The following is a 16,337-nucleotide window of genomic DNA, read 5'->3' as shown; positions in this document are numbered from 1 at the left end:
ACACGATGTGACGTGCTACACGCGAGTACAGCAGCGACTTGGCACTCTCTGTGTTATGCTGTGCTCACAAGTGTGGCTACCTTCTGTCACCGTGCGACGCTGTCACAATACCATGGACTGTATGCCCCACGTTGTGCCTTTCGTGGCTGTGACTTACTCGTTCCATAACTGAAAGCCTGTACCTCCCCCTTTCCTTCACCCATTTTGCCCAGTCTCCCAGCCACCCCCCGCCTCTGGCAACCACCAGGTTGTTCTCTGTGTAAAATTTCATTTCTGAAAGGGGCCAGAAGTTCTCTTCATTTGAATATGTAAAATTTTAAAGGACTTGAGGGGCTCCTGGGTGGCTTAGTCGGTTGAGTGTCTGACTTCGGCTCAGGTTATGATTTCCCGGTTCGTGAGTTCGAGCCCCACGTTGCGCTCTGCGCAGACAGCTCAGAGCCTGGAGCCTGCTTTGGATTCTGTGTCTCCCTCTCTCTTGCCCCTCCCCCACTTGCGCCCTGTCTCTCTCTCTCAAAATAAACATTAAAAAAAATTTCTTCAACTACTTAAAGACAGTCATGTTCTAAACTTTAAAGGGTATGGATGTGGGTGTCGAATTTCCTAGATTCAGGGCAGCACTAGGAGACCTCAGAAGCCCTTCTGGAATGTGACCACACTCCCCGAGGGGCACCTACTTGTGTAGGAGCCTTTTTTGAAAGGTGGTTGCTCAGTAGGACTTGGTTCAAGAATGGGAGTTGAGGTTCCTGACCCTGAGCCAATGATTCTGACAGGCACCTCTTCTGATCTGAGCCCTGCCTGGGGGTCTGGAGGACCCCTGAGGAGAAGGTGAAACTCTGATGGGTTCTGCAGGCCCGGGGAATGTGGGCAGCACTGGGGCGCCCTAGAACAAACCCTCTGCTCTGTGGAGAGTGTCCCCTGCAATCTCTGAGAAGGCCCAGAGCAGCGTGTTTGGCTAAGGGAGACACCAGCCCATGCCACAGGAAGGGCTAAGTCATCTCACTGTGGATTTGGCCAAGGAAGTCAGTCATTTGGCAACAGTTGTGACTGATGAACCCTGCCAGGCCCCCAGTGGAGACAGCCCAATATGCAGCCTGACCCTGAATTATCTGAGAGCCTTAAGAATATGCCTCGTCACTGGGGCGCCTGGGTGCCTCAGTAGGTTGGGTATCTGGTTCTTGGTTTTGGTTCAGATCATGATCTCATGGTTCCTGAGTTTGAGCCCTGCGTCAGGCTCTGTGCTAACAGTGTGGAGCCTGCTTGGGATTCTCTGTCTCTCTCTCTCTCTCTCTCTCTCTCTCTCTCTCAAAATAAATAAACTTAAAAAAATTTTTAAAAAAGGAGATGTCTCATCACCAAGTCTGACGTGGGTAGCTTAGATGGCCCACAGGCATTCACAGGCTTTGGTGCCTCCTACAAAGAAATTAGGTTCTCGGGGCCCCCGCTGTGTGGTCCCAGCAGTTGTCCCCCTCTCCCACACAACCCTCATGCTCCAGCCAGGACCCTCCCTGCCCTCCAATGGTGTTTCCTCATGAGGTTGCCCTGGCCTGGGCGATGTGGGCATCCTTCCCCCTCTGCCCCTCACCACCTCTGAGCCCTCGGCCTACAGAGATCTCTGCACATGGGCCAGCTATCTGCCGCCCTCATTTGGTCGAGGGTCTGCTGCCTCGTGTACTGTCGCACCGTCCTACTAAGTCTCTGCCCTGAATCCTAGCGAGGCTGGAACCCCCGGAGAGCCCCACCATGCCTTAGCCACCCACAGCCTTGCACAGAGGTCGGCCTCAGTAACCTTCCGAGGACAATGGTCATAGAGGGCGGGGGTGATGAACCGGTTGCCTTGCATAGCATCGCTGGTTTATTAAGGCAAACATCTCTTCTGTCTTGTCCCTCCTTTCCTCTTCTGTGCCGTCAGAGTCCCCACATCCAAGAAAGGCTATGGCCGCAAGTTATTTAGCAATGCTTAACATTGAACTTGTAAATGTTTTACCAAGCACATGCTTGTCACCAGCAGGGACCGGTAGGGGTTGAGGGAGAAGACGATAAGAGCTTGGCATCTGAGCCTCTGGCAGTAAAACCACCTCAGGTTAGCAAAACTAGGGGTTGAATTTTTCTCTGCAAGCTGCCTTAACTCTTAATAAAAGTTGATGCCCCAAAGGCTCCCATCAGTGTCTCCTGTGACACTGACAGCTAGTGTCAACCCTCAGCCCACAAACCCATTCTACAGATGAGTAAACCGAGGTTCACACAAATGAAGTAACTTGTTAGAGGTCAGCTTTGCCTGAATCCGAAGGGAAGGCTTTTTCCCTGCACCTGTCCCTACCTTCCGGGACCCTGGCCTCCCTCCCTCACTGGCCCATCTTTCTCTTTATCCAGTGATACTCTGAACATTGTGGCATCAGATCACCGGCCTTTCACCACGAAGCAGAAAGCTATGGGCAAGGAGGACTTCACCAAGATCCCGCATGGAGTGAGTGGTGTCCAGGACCGCATGAGCGTCATCTGGGAGAGAGGAGTGGTATGTTCTGGGGACCCGCCTCTGCTCAAGTCCTCGCAAGGGTTTTCACTCTTAGGAGAGCTATAGCCATGGCTCCTTGTTTCACTTAAAAACAAAACCAGAAAGTTTGTATTTTCACCCAACCAGAAAGGTAGTACAGCCTCCTATAGAAATTTGGAAAATGCAGAAAAGTGTGAGGAAAAAAGATCCCCCTAATTTCATACCGAGAAGTGAAAGTATTAATATTTTGGTCTCTTTCTTTCTAGTTCTGTGTATGTTCTGGATGTTATTGTAATAACGGGGTTCATCTTTTTTTTTCACATAACAGCATACCTTGAGTGTCTTTCTATACCAGTAAAAATTCTTTAAAAGCATCTCTCTCTTTTTTTTAATGTTTATTTATTTTTGAGAGAGAGCATGAGCAGGGGAGGGGCAGAGAGAGAAGGAGAGAGAGGATCCAAAGCGGGCTCTGCACTCACAGCACAGAGCCTGACAAGGGGCTCAAACTCAACTGTGAGATCATGACCTGAACCGAAGTCGGATGTTCAACCCGCTGAGCCACCCAGGTGCCCCGATAGCGTCTTTTTTTTTTTTTTAATTTTTTTTAACGTTTATTTATTTTTGAGACAGAGAGAGACAGAGCGTGAACAGGGGAGGGGCAGAGAGAGAGGGAGACACAGAATCTGGAACAGGCTCCAGGCTCTGAGCTGTCAGCCCAGAGCCTGACGCAGGGCTCGAACTCACAGACCGTGAGATCATGACCTGAGCCGAAGTCGGACGCTTAACCGACCGAGCCACCCAGGCTCCCCAATAGCATCTTTTTAGTAGCTAAATAGTATTTCCTCCGGTGGAAGTAGCACATTTCAGTTAATCCTTCCCTGAGTTTGGAGCTTTTAGCTGTTCCGGAGTTTTGCACTTACAAATAATGCTGCAGAGAGCTTCTTTGTTCAGGAGTATATATGTGTGAGCGTTTCTAATTATTTCCTTAGGACAGATTCCTAGAAGCAGATTTCTGGGCCAAAGGGAATGAACCTTTTTTAAGGCTCTTTACATATTTTGGCCAGTTGCTTTTTGAGAAAAACAGGGACTAGGACTTCATTTGAATACCACCTGTTCTCCCCACGAAGAATAAGTATTTTTGGTCCTGACCTATCACAGATTAGCTGCAGCAAATCCGAGCCTAAGGAGATTCGAAGTCCTCAAGGGGAAGCCAGCCGCTCAGAGAGGCCCACGAGTGGCTGTGGAATCCCCCTTGAAGGGAGTCCACGGTGCTCTCGCTGGTGGGTGAGGCAGTAAGATGTTTTTCAAGAGCCCAGAAATCTGTGTCCCTTTGTGGACGAAGGAAGGCTCCCGACCCATCCCTAGTAGACACATGGGTAGAGCCGGTTGTACAAACAGGAGGTAGATTTCCACCAGGTAGGCGGCCTTTGGCGAAGAGCCCACTCACCACTGTTGCCGGAGAAAGGATTGAGGCGATGGCCGGGAACCCGGCCAGCAGGTTGGCTCAGCTGAGACGGTGCTCATGTCATCGTCCTTCTCGGCACTGTTGTCGTGACCAACTAAAAGACCGCAGGCCAGAGTCAAGGGAGGCCGTGGCTTTGAGGCACGTGCAGGGTTTGGGTGACGTGGCACTGTTGCAATGTTTCAGGTTGGAGGAAAGATGGACGAGAACCGTTTTGTGGCCGTTACCAGTTCCAACGCGGCGAAGATTCTCAACCTGTATCCCCGCAAGGGCCGCATCATCCCTGGGGCCGATGCCGACGTGGTGGTGTGGGATCCAGAAGCCACAAAGTAAAACCTGCTGCTAGTCGCCAGGGCTAGAGGGACTTGGGATTTTAAGGCGCTCCCAGTGCAAAACTCCACCAGCTTATCGTCTCTGCGCTGCATCTAGCGTAGCGAAGTGTGACCCTGTGGTGTGTTCGGTTCGACAAGTATTTGAGGGCCTGCCGTAGTCTGGGCACTAGGAATGCGGCAGTGAACAAGACAGGCTCAGACAGGCTGCAGGGTATCACCGTGCGCATAGCCCCTTACAGTGATGCGGAGCGGCTTCACGTCAGTGATCTCGTTTGGTTTTCACGCAGCCCCAGGAAGCACTCATGCTGGTGTTCTTATTTCCATTTTCCTATTGAAGAAACGAAGACCCAGAGAGTAGAGAGGCTCCCCGCATCACATAGCTAACACGCACTTGAACCAGACAGATGTTCTGACGCTCCGGGCTCCTCCGCCAGCCCCCTGCTCCCCTCACTGAGGGTGTTGGGTACTCTGGAGTGCACAGAGCTTGACAGCCACGGCATTAGCACACGCGAGTTGAGTGAACGAATGAAGGGGGTTACCAGGCCACGGGCTACAGAGCCTGGTTTTTACTAAGAGATTTGGGCAGGGGAGATGGAAACCGCTCTTTCTGATTAAATTTCATTAATCGCTCAGCAGATTTTTGTTAAGTGCTAACTGGTGGCCAGGTACTTTTCTCGGTGTACAGGCTAGAAGTAAAGAAGATAAGCAAAAATTTAATGGAATTTTGAAAATAAAAAGTTGAATCGGAAAGAAGGTTCGCCTTCTTTGGTGCACCGCCACCCACCCCAAGGCCGGGATACCCACGCTGTCTTCTCCATTAGAGCATTCGAGAAGCCATGTTCTGCCTCCTGAAGCCTGGGGCTGGTCCCTGTTGCTGCAGAGGTGTGGGTGTTCATGATCACTGTTGGCAGAAAACCCGCTAGAGTTTGGCTCAGTTGATCCATTTCCTAGGGCTGCTCCGGCCCTACCACAGACTGGTGGCTTAGACGCACCAGAAACGTATGTTCCCACAGTTCTGGAGGCTGGGAGTCCAAGATCAAGGTGTCAGCGGGTTTGGTGTCATCTGAGGCCTCTCTCCGTGGGTTGTAAATGGCTGTCTTACGCCTCCGTCCTCACCTGGTCTCTCCTCTATGAGTGTGCATGTCTGGGGTCCGAATTTCCTCCTCTTATAAAGACACCAGTCAGATTGGATTAGTGGATCATCCACTCGTATGATCTCATTTTACTTTAATTAGCTCTCTAAAAGCCCTGTCTCTAAATTCAGAGGCTGGGGGTGAGGACTTCAGTATACACATTTGGGGAGGTGATGGGATTCGGTCTGCAGCAGACAGCTTTTGGGGACTATTCTTATTCCTTGTCACTGAGCGTCACCCCCTCCCACTGACCATTGATTCGTCCTACTGAGCTGTGACATCGTCACCTCTTCTCAGAGGTTTCTCTCCCACCCCTGCCTCTCCACCAGGACCATCTCAGCCAGCACCCAGGTGCAGGGAGGAGACTTCAACCTGTACGAGAACATGCGCTGCCACGGCGTACCGCTGGTCACCATCAGCCGGGGACGAGTCGTGTATGAGAACGGTGTCTTCATGTGTGCTGAGGGCACTGGCAAGTTCTATCCCCTGAGGTCCTTCCCAGACACTGTCTACAAGAAGCTGGTCCAGAGAGAAAAGGTAAGAGGAGGGAAGGAGAAGAAGGTGTATACGAAGAGGTTAAAGCCCCCGCGTTGGGGAAATTCTATAATGACTGTTTTAAACCTCAAAGATGTTCTCATTCCATTTTCCCACTGAACCTTATCGCCTAGAATGGTCACTTTGGGGACAACCAAAATAGCAGAAAGGGAGTACCTATAACAGAGTAAAAATGTATTGGGAACAGTCCCTAAATCCCCCTAGAGCTAAGGAAATACTACAGGATGCTCGCAGATGTCCCCAACATCTAGTCTCTGGGAGGATTGTCACCAACCCTCAGATGGGACTCCCGGCTCGGCCTGGGTTACCATATTTGCCCTGGAGTTGTTCTTTCCCTGAAGCCTCCCCCCTCCCTTGTGACCGGAGTGAGGTTGGTAGGATTTTCTGGGTCTGGACGCCCCCCAACCCTGATGTGATCAGGCCGAGTCTAGAATACTTCATATCCCAGGGGTCCTACCCAGTCCTTGGGTTCCACAAGCACACTGGATGTTCCCTAAATCTTTGGGCTTCACCTCATCCCCAGGGGTTCCTGTCCTCTAAGTAGACACATTCACCCAAAAAAAGACTGGCTGTTGCCTCGTTGCTTAGGGATTGACTGCCCAGACTTATCTTCGAGAGCTGCCCTGGAGAACCTGGCCTGAGTTCTTGCTGACAACTCCGGGTGCTGGGGACTGCAGCCGTGGCCTCTGCCGGGGCAGGAGGGGGTCCCAGAGCATCGGAAAAGAACAGATCTAACACATTGACAGCTGAAAGCACGTGGTTCTCATCGTGGTTTCTCCTCCCCTTCCTCGGGCATAAAGCAATATTATTGTGACTTCAGAAGGCTCCTGTGCAGAAAGGGTGGGTGTTCTTCTGTCACGCCTGAGGGCCCAGGAGCCCCAGCCTCACTGGTCCAGCTGCACTCCTGCCTAGGCTCATGGTTATAATCATGGCACACTTAAGAAACGTTGATCCTTTTTTTTTTTTTTTTTTTAATTTCCTTACCCAGCTTCTCTTGTTCTCTTGTTCTATTCCTTTTGCCATTCTAGTCCTCTGTACACAGCAGGTGCCTGCTGTATGTTCTGAAGGTAGTAGCAGAGAAATTTTCTTGTAAACTGCCCAGTCTGGCCTTGTCGGTCAGCTGCTTGTCTGTGCCAGAGGTGAGACCCAGGAAAACGGTCTGTGTGTTTTTTAGCTGGAGGCCCTAAGTAGCAGCTGGTGGGGAGGCCTTTTCTGGCCCCTTCCAGGTGACCTCTCCACCCCCCACCCATATTGTGGTTCCTGTCCCAGACCAGCATCAACTTCTTCCCACTCCCAGGCCCCATGCTCTCCTCTCATCATCAGCTCTGGCCTGTAGCAGGGACCAGAGCTATAAAGCACCTTGACTGAAAACAGACTCAGCTGCCATTATTACTGAGCTCTAGAAATCTGCTCAATAATATCTTCGGAATAGGCCTTTTAAGAGCTGCCTGTGGCTTAGTGCACTTTGCCACGAGACGGTCGCATGACCTCTCCTCTTCAGCCAAACTTTCTTAGCATCGTGATTCTCAAGTCCTTTATGCAAAAGCCAAGCTTCTTTGCCCAGTGCCTCGGACCTCCCCTCCTTGTTCCCATTCTTGTTCCTTCCTTGAACCACCCAAAGGCTTTCGGGAGCAGCCGCTTCTGCCTGTGTCCTTCCAGCTGTTCTCTGTCCACTGCTCAGGTGGCCTATGAGGCCCCAGCCCTAGAAGGAAGGCTCTACCAGGACGGGGGGGTGGGGTGGGAGGAGAAGCGGGGGGCAGGTAGGCTTTCCTTCACTCTCCGGGCCTCTAACCAAGACTTCGCTTCACCCTGAGTGTGGTCCTCAGTAGAGCCCCTCTGTACAAGTTCATTCACAAAAACTACAGTATTCTTTCCCAAACTGTGGTCCAGCTCTCCTAGGCTGAGAGGGGTGTGGTGTGACGGGACAGAGGGAACGCCAGAGTCGGATAGTGCTGCTTTCCATTCCCCATCTTTGACTATCACATAGCATTTTAAGTGATCAGGCAAACGGGGAGTTCTGGGCTCCCGAAGGCACAAGAGCGAAACATGAGCATGTCTATGACCCCTGAGTTCCTCTCGATTCGCAGGCTCAGGGGCCTTTGAGGTACTGCCGTTGCTCAGTTGCTTCCCAGTCTTGAAGTAACGGCATGTAAAACTGATACTTGAAAAGCAGTCATCTGGGGCGCCTGGGTGGCTTGGTCGGTTAAGCGTCCAACTTCGGCTCAGGTCATGATCTCACAGTCCGTGAGTTTGAGCCCCGCGTTGGGCTCTGTGCTGACAGCTCAGAGCCTGGAGCCTGTTTCAGATTCTGTGTCTCTCTCTCTCCCTGCCCCTCCCCTGTTCATGCTCTGTCTCTCTCTGTCTCAAAAATAAATAAACATTAAAAAAAAAAATAAAAAAAAAAAAGAAAAGAAAAGAAAAGCAGTCATCTAAAGCCTAGAAGTAAGCAGGCCATGTTAACACCAGAAGATCAATTCTGCCGGCTTTCCACACGTGAGGGCCCAGAGTTCTCAGAATGACTAAACATGCTTCTCTCCCAAAGGATAACAAAGGAAGAAATCCAAAGCCAGATCTGCTGAGAGGGAACAGACTTGGGTTCCCTGAAAAAAAAAAGAAAAAACCATGATTTCACTTATCACCGCGTTCAATCCAAAAGCAAACTCAGGGTCTCTCGGGAGGCGAATGGTGCCATCTATCTCCAGAAAGCTCCTCAGATGTGAACCCGCAGCACAAGGCCTCAGCCAGCCTCTGGAGGGAGCGCTGGCAAGAGCAGTGAGAGTGATTTGTTCATACAGCACAATGTCTGACCGAGGGTGGCTGTCATTTTAAAAAGGAAACTGGAAAACAAGTGTCGGTTGGGATGTGGAGAAAGGGGAACCCTTGTTCGTTGCTGGAAGGAATGTCAAATGGTGCAGCCGCTCTGGAAAACAGTTTGGCACGTCCCCAAAAGTTAGATATTAGAGTTACCAGAGGAGCCAGCATTTCTCCTCTTGCGAAAATCCTCAAGGAAGTAAAAATAGGTGTCTACACAAAAGCTCGTACACGTCCATAACAGCGTCACTCATAGAAGCCGAGAAGTGGAAACACCTCCAATGTCCATCAACTGTTGAATGGATAAACATAATGAAGTATAGCCATTCAGTAAAATATTATTTGGCCCGAGAAGGAAATGGAGTCCTCATATATGCTGCATTCAACACACGTGAACCTTAAGAGCATTATGCCAAGTGAAAGAATCTCGTCACAAAATACCACATAGTTTAAGATTCCATTTATGTGAAGTGTCCGTAATGTCCATAGACAGAAGATCCATTAGTGGTTAGTTAAGGCCGGGGGGTGGGGAACAGGAGTGACTGCAGACGGGTGTGGGATTGCTTTTTGGGGGCGATGAAGATGTTTGGGAATTAGACAGCAGTGGCCCAAAGTTGGGAATGCGCTCAACGCCACTGAATTGTGCACTTTCGAATGGCAAGTTTTATGGCATGTGAATTATATTTCAGTATGAAACAAAAAGAATGACGGTTCTGCGGTCTTTCCAAAAAAAAAAAAGGCATTTGGTATTCAGGAAATTGGGTCAAAAGAGAGCGGAGAGAGTATTTCAAGCCCTTCTAAAAGGCAGCCTCATAAAAAAGTGAGATAGATCCCAATTCACAACACACCGCTCCCCTCGGGTCAGCCACCATGGAAGAGCCCCAGTTTCCAGGATTGGTATCAATTCAACCCAGAGTCTCTTTAAAGCATTTATTACAACGACAACGTAAGGGTCCCAAGAAAAAGCCAGTTCTGTTAAAGTAAAGGAGCACTTGCATGCAGAAAAAGAAAACTATCAAAAAGTCTCATTTTCCAAAAATTGTCAGTGATCAGTCCCTAAAGAGCATGGGGCTCAGGGAAGAAATCCTCTCTGGGAGGGTGTGGTATACAGCCAGTAACGAAGGGGCTGGCAGCGGCTGTCACCTGCCAAGGTCACAAACTCCGTTTTCACTCAGCTGGTGTTTCCACCTTTCACCACTGGGGCCCCAGCTTCCCAAGCCAGGATGCTAACGTGCAGCCAGCCTGGTAGAGGCCAAGACAGTTCAGACCAGGCTTGACATTCTGAGGGCTGAGCTAAACCCTAGGTCTGTTGTTGGAGAATATAAAGGAATACGGAGGCTGAAGATCCTTCAAGAAATCCCCCATTGTCTATTGTTGCAACAAGATTTTCAGGAAGCAGCAAGGAGGTGGAGGTTATGCCCCGGACGAGTGCCTGGCATGTAGATCATCCACGCTGCTCCTTCAGACTTTCTGAGCACACCCCAACTCACTTTGTCCTCACAGCAGCATGAATAAGCACACGTAAATGACCTCTGCCCTAATTACAGCTCCCGGTGCTTTCACATCACTTGCCATGTGCCAGAGCAGTTCGAAGAGCTGTATGTGTATTAATTCATTTGATCCCCTAACAATTCTATATGCAGTACCAATAGGCACTACGGTCAGCCTATTTTTACAAATAAGGAAACAGGCACAGAGAGGTTAGGTAACTTGCATAAGGTCGCAGAGCTGCGATTGGAACCCAGGCTGTCTAGATACCGAACATAGGCTCTTAACTTTGCTGCCTTTGTGAGTACAAAAGTGACTAACATTGCCACTGGGGGTTCTCCTCTCCAAATCGGCTGTATTTGGTGTCTCTCCCCACAAAGTTGTCAGATCACAGTAAAAGGCATGGCCTCTTGGAAGCCTGGCGTGTGAGGGGATAACATTGCTCCGTGGGAGGGGAATACCCCAGAAATCCACCTGCCGCCTTGGAAGGGATTCCACCAATGTTGAGGGGGAGCCAGCGGGGGCCCCTCTATGCAAGGACGCCCGCACACACGTACACACGTGCACACACTGGGAGGTAAAAGACTCCACTCCTGAGCTCAAGACATAAGAAACTTTTGTCGCGGGCAGTCATTTGGGTCCTGAGAAGAGTGGCAGCATCCAACCTCCTGCCGGCCATCGGGGAGGCTCTGGTGGAGGTGGTGTCTGGGCTCTGATGGCGTCTGGGCTCTGATGGTGTCTGGGCTCTGATGGTGTGCTCTTTTCCCATTTCCTCCTTCTCCATCCTTCGCTAGACCTTAAAGGTTAGAGGAGTGGACCGTACTCCCTACCTGGGGGACGTAGCTATCGTTGTGCATCCCGGGAAAAAAGAGATGGGAACGCCACTCGCAGACACTCCTACTCGGCCCGTTACCCGACACGGGGGCATGAGAGACCTTCACGAGTCCAGCTTCAGCCTCTCTGGTAAGAGCAAGGGCCGCTCCGGCTGGGATGCGTGGCTCTACCACAGCGGGGTGGCCGGAGGACAGGCCCACCCTGGCAGCTTTTTCTGTGGCTTTTTCTCTTTGTCTTCTCCCTCCCCCCACCACCCCATCCCACGTCTGCAGATGGGTGTTGGGTCCCACATAGAGACACAAATATCAGGAGGGGCGGGAGGGCTCTTCGGGTCCCTGGGCACCAGTCATTCCAAAAAGCCATGGCTTGTCTGCTGCTCGCCCCGCAGTTTCTAAGTTCAGAAAATTTTTCCCTTGAAACATCTTCGGGGCCCTGCACACAGTGGGTGCCCCAGGGGTGATCAGAGCTCTGAAGGGTTAACCCTCTCTGCTACATGGGACTGTATCCCAATGCAGTCTCCCTGTCCCCATCCCTGCTCCTTGCCAGCCTCTACAAGAGGTATTTCCCTATTCCCTTTCCTCCCCCGCCTCAGCCCCGTGTTTGTCCCTCTGGCACCTTCTTTTTTGTCAGCAATTGTAGTATATGTAATACCACATATAATATATGGGGGGCGGGGTTGTTCTGGGACTTTCCTGTCAATAACTCACATGCCAGGTGCTCTGCAGTAGCGAAAGGTGGGGGTCGTTGCCACAAAAATGGTAGCCCTCCGTGGAGAATGAGCACGGTAAGGTGGCCTGGTCCTCCAGGCCGCTTTGATGGACACTGGGACCCCACCCCCGACCCCAGCTTGAAAGGGGCAGGACGGGGTCTCCTTGAACACGCTGAGCGGCCTTCAGAGTCGGACCGGGTAGAGACCTGGCATCACTCTGCAAGGGCCACACCGGGACCCAAACAGTGAGAGGAACAAGATCCAGATCCTTCCACACAGGGTGTGGCATTTACTCTTATGATAGGAAAGGCCGAGGGAGGGGGCTCCCCGCCGAGCTTCCTGTGTGTCCCCCTATGTGCTGGGGGCAGAAGACACATGGTTCCTGTTTAGAGGTTTTGAGGACTTTGTGGTCTGTGGGGAGGGGTCCTCTCCACCACTCTCCATCCTCAGAGGCGATCTCAGTGCCAAGATAACTATCCCCCTGCCCCCGCCCTGAAGGCCACTTCCAGTCCCACCAGGGACAAGACACGTGTGCTGGGAGTCGGGAGGGAGTCCGTGGTGCCGAGTGTCGTGATCAGGCCTTGCCATCCCAGGAGGTGTAGGCTCCCACGGCTGCCTGGGCACGGCCCTTCCTGCAGCAGCCAGGCCCACGAGAAGCCACAAGGCCCTCGGAGCGGCCAGTGGCTTCGGCTCCCAGGTCTCAGGGCAGGCCTCTCTCCAACTCGGCAAATATCCCTCCACCCCAGTCTCCTCTCTCCTGGGCAGGCTGGGCGGAAGAATGTCCCGCTCACTCCCTGGGGCACCAAGCCACTTTCTGAGTCTTGGGATTTCAAGATGCTGGGCCTTTGGGGTGTGGTTCTTTGATTTTTCCGGAACAACGGAGGGCCCAGCCGTCTCCCTGTCTTACTCACTGAGGCGTGTATACAAAGGCCCGCGTGCTAACGGGCTGACTGACGGTCCGTGTGCCTGACAAGAGACCACATGTCCAGGTTTGGGAGCAGCGAAGGTAGCAGAGTAGCAGTTCATCGGAGAGGCCCTCAATCAGAAAGACCTGGGTTCAAATCCAGGCTCTGCCACCTACCTACACGCTGTGTAACACTGGGCAAGTCACTTAACTTCCCTGAGCCTCGTTTTCCTCACCTGTAAAACCGGATGGGGTTGTGAGCGTTCAGACAGATCGTCCCCACAGAGGGCTGAACGCCTCCGCCGGGGAATGGTGGCTGTGCAGCCGAGCTCACCCCCTGCTTCCTTCTCTGCAGGTTCTCAAATCGATGACCATGTTCCAAAGCGAGCTTCGGCTCGGATCCTCGCTCCCCCCGGAGGCAGGTCAAGCGGCATTTGGTAAAGGCACTGACCAGCCCCCCGCGTGAGGACGCACCACTGCCACCAGCCCGCACACCCTCCGGCCGCAGCTGCAGGGGGCGGGAGAGGCTGGGCTGGGCAGTACACACCACCTGAGGGGGCCACGGGACCCGGGGAGCCCTCCCCATGTCTGACACGCGATTCACTGTGCTTCGAGCCAACCCTAACAGGCACTTTGAGATGTGTCCCTCCCGCTGCAGTCCTTTCCTGCCTTGGCCTCGGCAGGCTTTGGGGGGCCCGGGAAACCCACACTATGCACAGAGCCCAATGCATAGAGCCCGGCCCAGCCCCTCCTCTCACACCCGCCTCCATGCGCTGGCTTTGGGAAAGCCCAGACTTTAGTGCCCTGCCCCCTGGCTGACCCGCCAGCTGTCCGGAGCACTTTAGCAGATGTGTGTTAGAGGAAAAGGACCCCCTCCCCCTAAGGAGGCCCCTCGGTCGCTTTTCCCAAGTCAGACAGGTGTTGGCTTCCCGGCCGTGCCCAGGGGGTCCCGTTTTTCCTGACTCCACGCTGGCCCCTGTGTGGGTGTGGTTGGGGCGCTCCGCACCCTCCGCCAGCTTCTTCCTCCCCCCCCCACCCCACCCTCTGGGAGTCACAGGCCCAGAGGGGCTAGCTGGGTGGGGCACGGGGCTGGTGCCAGGCGCGTGTACATGATTTTGTTTTGCACGTTTGGTTTGCGCAGTGGTTTGGTTTGACTTGTTTGTGCATCCTGTGAAAAATAACGGTGCTTCGTGTCACTAGCATAGCATAGAAACAGGAGTAGATGTGGACCTTAAGAGATGCTGCACTCGACACCAACCAGACAGCCTAGGGTACAGACGAGGAGGGGGCGGTGAGGGGTTGGACTCACAGGCCCTTCTTCTCCCAACCTGGGGCCTTCCAGGCTGCCGAGGCCTTGTCCCAGGCCCTCCTCCTGTCCCCTCCCCTCTTGGTATAGTTCCCTACAGCCTGAGAGGGTGCCCCGGGGACCGTCGGGGAGCGGAGTCACCTTTCCCATCTCTGGCTCTGGTCACTCCCAGCCCTGACACCCCCACACCCCCAGCCAGCTTCCTGTAACCTCCCCCTGCTGGACGGAGGCCCGGCCGCTCTTCCTGTGTGATTGGCGAGAGGCCTCGTGCCTGCTAAGAGAGGGGGAGCGGGACCAGGGAGGGAGTGGGCTGGAGGCCAGGCCAGCGGGACGGGGCTGGAGAACCCACATTGCTGCACAGGTGCCGTGGAGCCCCGTGGTCAGCACCTCACCTTCACCTGCCCGTGGCCTCCCTCTCCTCCCACCTCCAGCCCAGCCCTCCCTGCCTCGGAAGCACCGGGAGGTCTCCATGGAGACGCTAGAGGCCGGGTGATCTCCATCCACCCTGAGCGAGCTGGGAAGCAGCCCAGCCACCTGCCCTTCTTAAGCTCTGCCTTCCCCTCGGGGAAGTGATTTCATGTCGCACATCGCTTTGCGCACCCCAGGCTTGTTCCAGGACTCGGGCCAGCGGTCGTACCCTGCACGTTTCTTTCGTGCTTTACGTGTCGTCAAAGCGCTTGCATCTACGAGTGCTCGCTTGCTCCTCGCAACGGCAGAGCGTGTATTGTGGTCCCCATTTCGCAGATGAGACCCAGAAGGTTTAGGCCTTCTGACCTCAGAAGTGTCCAGGACCACCCCTAAGGGCGTGGCTGCCTCCCCCCGCTGTGGAAAGGAGGAGGGGTGACGTCTCTTGTAGATGCCACCCGAGAATTCCACCACCCGGAAGACTGACTCCCTTGGTAGGCGTTCTGCTTTGTTTTGCACAGATAGCTAGATTTTCCTTGTAGACAAACTAACGCGTGGTCACTGCTCGAGCCAGAACTAGATCCGTGTTGGCGGCTTGCCGTGTGGTTTGCGCTGCCCCCACACCCTCACTTCTCCCTTCAAGCTCATCTTCCTCACTCACTCAGGGGCTGAGAGGACAGAGACGGTACCCCAGGGAGCAGAGGGAGCAAAGGCACCCACGGGGACAGGAGGTAGGGATCTGGGCCTGGGAAACTGTGACCCTGATCCCTCGGTACGGTGCACATCACCATCTTTATCCCTTCCAGCCCTTTGCTGGGTCGCGGGCCTTGGGAAGATGCCAAAGAGCCGAGCAGTGGTGGTGGCCGGCGGGCAGAGTGTCCCTGCTTGGGCCAGGAAAGCTTTACCTTCTCTGAGTGCCTCTGCCTGAGAGATGCATGGTCTGTGGCTCTAGGAGACCACGTCTTGGAGTGGTCCACCGCAGGCCTTCCGCTTCATCTACCCTCCCCACCCCCACCCCCGATCTTTCATAGACCCCACCCTCGCACCCCCGATCTTTCATAGACCCCACCCTCGCCCGGGAGCTTCTAGATGAAGATCAGAAGGAGGCTCAGGGGACCACATGAACGGTCCGCTTCCGCCACCCGCTCCTTGCCCCTGTGCAGAGCTCCAGCCGGCTCCATCGGCAGCCCCACTGCCCCTGGTTGGAATGAAAAGGGTCTCTGGTTGCACTGAATGCAGCTCTCAAACTGGTCTTGTACTTGCTGAATAAATACTGTTGTTCTTGCCTTAGCTGCTCTCTAGGTTTGTGGGAATAAGTTATCAGAAAATTGTGCTACTGTGTGTGCGTGTGCGTGTGCGTGTGTGTAGTGCTAGGAGTCCACAGTAGGTCTCTGTCAAGCCGATGCCGCGATGAGGGCTTTTCCGATACTGACCCAGAAACCACAGAACCACGCGAAAACCCAAACCACCCTCTCCAGCTGCCCGGGCGGCAGGCACAGCCTGGGGTCAGGATGGAGCCTCCAGCACCCAAGTGACTTCTCACTCCTCTGTAAACGTCATGGTGCTAAGATCGTGTCAACCCCAAGATGACACATGGTCCTGTGCTTTGGCCACCTGTTTGAGGCAAAAACAAAACAGCCCGACACATTGTGTTCTGGTGCAGGTTTGTATTAAACTGTAGCTACTTCTCACTTGGTCTCAGTTGTGTTTCTTCAAAGAAGAGGGACTTTGACAGGGGACCTCTTCCACAGTGGCAGGGGCGAGGCTTCGGTTGCTAAGAAAATTCAGCTCTGGTTTTTCACTAGTGTCGGGTGGCAGGTAGCAGCTCGCTGAGAGGTGGGAGCCTCAGTGCCCGGCACTCGGGGCTCTGTCCCCTTCCTGGTGGGGACAAAAGCAAGGCTTTGGAT

The 16,337-nt window shown here is 53.4% G+C and overlaps 1 protein-coding gene across 4 annotated transcripts in view; it reads left to right on the top strand.

Moving 5' to 3' along the window:
- DPYSL5 (dihydropyrimidinase like 5) overlaps positions 1-16,121 on the top strand; it is a 100,715-nt gene extending 84,594 nt beyond the window's left edge. For 3 of the 4 annotated variants that reach the window (XM_049652425.1, XM_049652426.1, XM_049652427.1), the window contains 6 exons: positions 2,371-2,512; positions 4,140-4,282; positions 5,748-5,955; positions 11,067-11,235; positions 13,075-13,156; positions 15,237-16,121. In XM_049652425.1, the coding sequence (XP_049508382.1) occupies positions 2,371-2,512; positions 4,140-4,282; positions 5,748-5,955; positions 11,067-11,235; positions 13,075-13,156; positions 15,237-15,492 (1,000 nt within the window). In that variant the 3' untranslated portion in view covers positions 15,493-16,121. Of the gene's footprint in view, positions 1-2,370; positions 2,513-4,139; positions 4,283-5,747; positions 5,956-11,066; positions 11,236-13,074; positions 13,369-15,236 lie in introns of those variants that run through there. The other variant, XM_049652428.1, reaches the window with a different exon arrangement.
- The last annotated feature ends 216 nt before the right edge of the window (positions 16,122-16,337 follow it).

This window comes from Panthera uncia (genome assembly GCF_023721935.1).
Source record: "Panthera uncia isolate 11264 chromosome A3 unlocalized genomic scaffold, Puncia_PCG_1.0 HiC_scaffold_12, whole genome shotgun sequence".
In the NCBI taxonomy this organism is placed as follows: Eukaryota; Metazoa; Chordata; class Mammalia; order Carnivora; family Felidae; genus Panthera; species Panthera uncia.
This window is presented reverse-complemented; position numbering and strand designations above follow the sequence as displayed.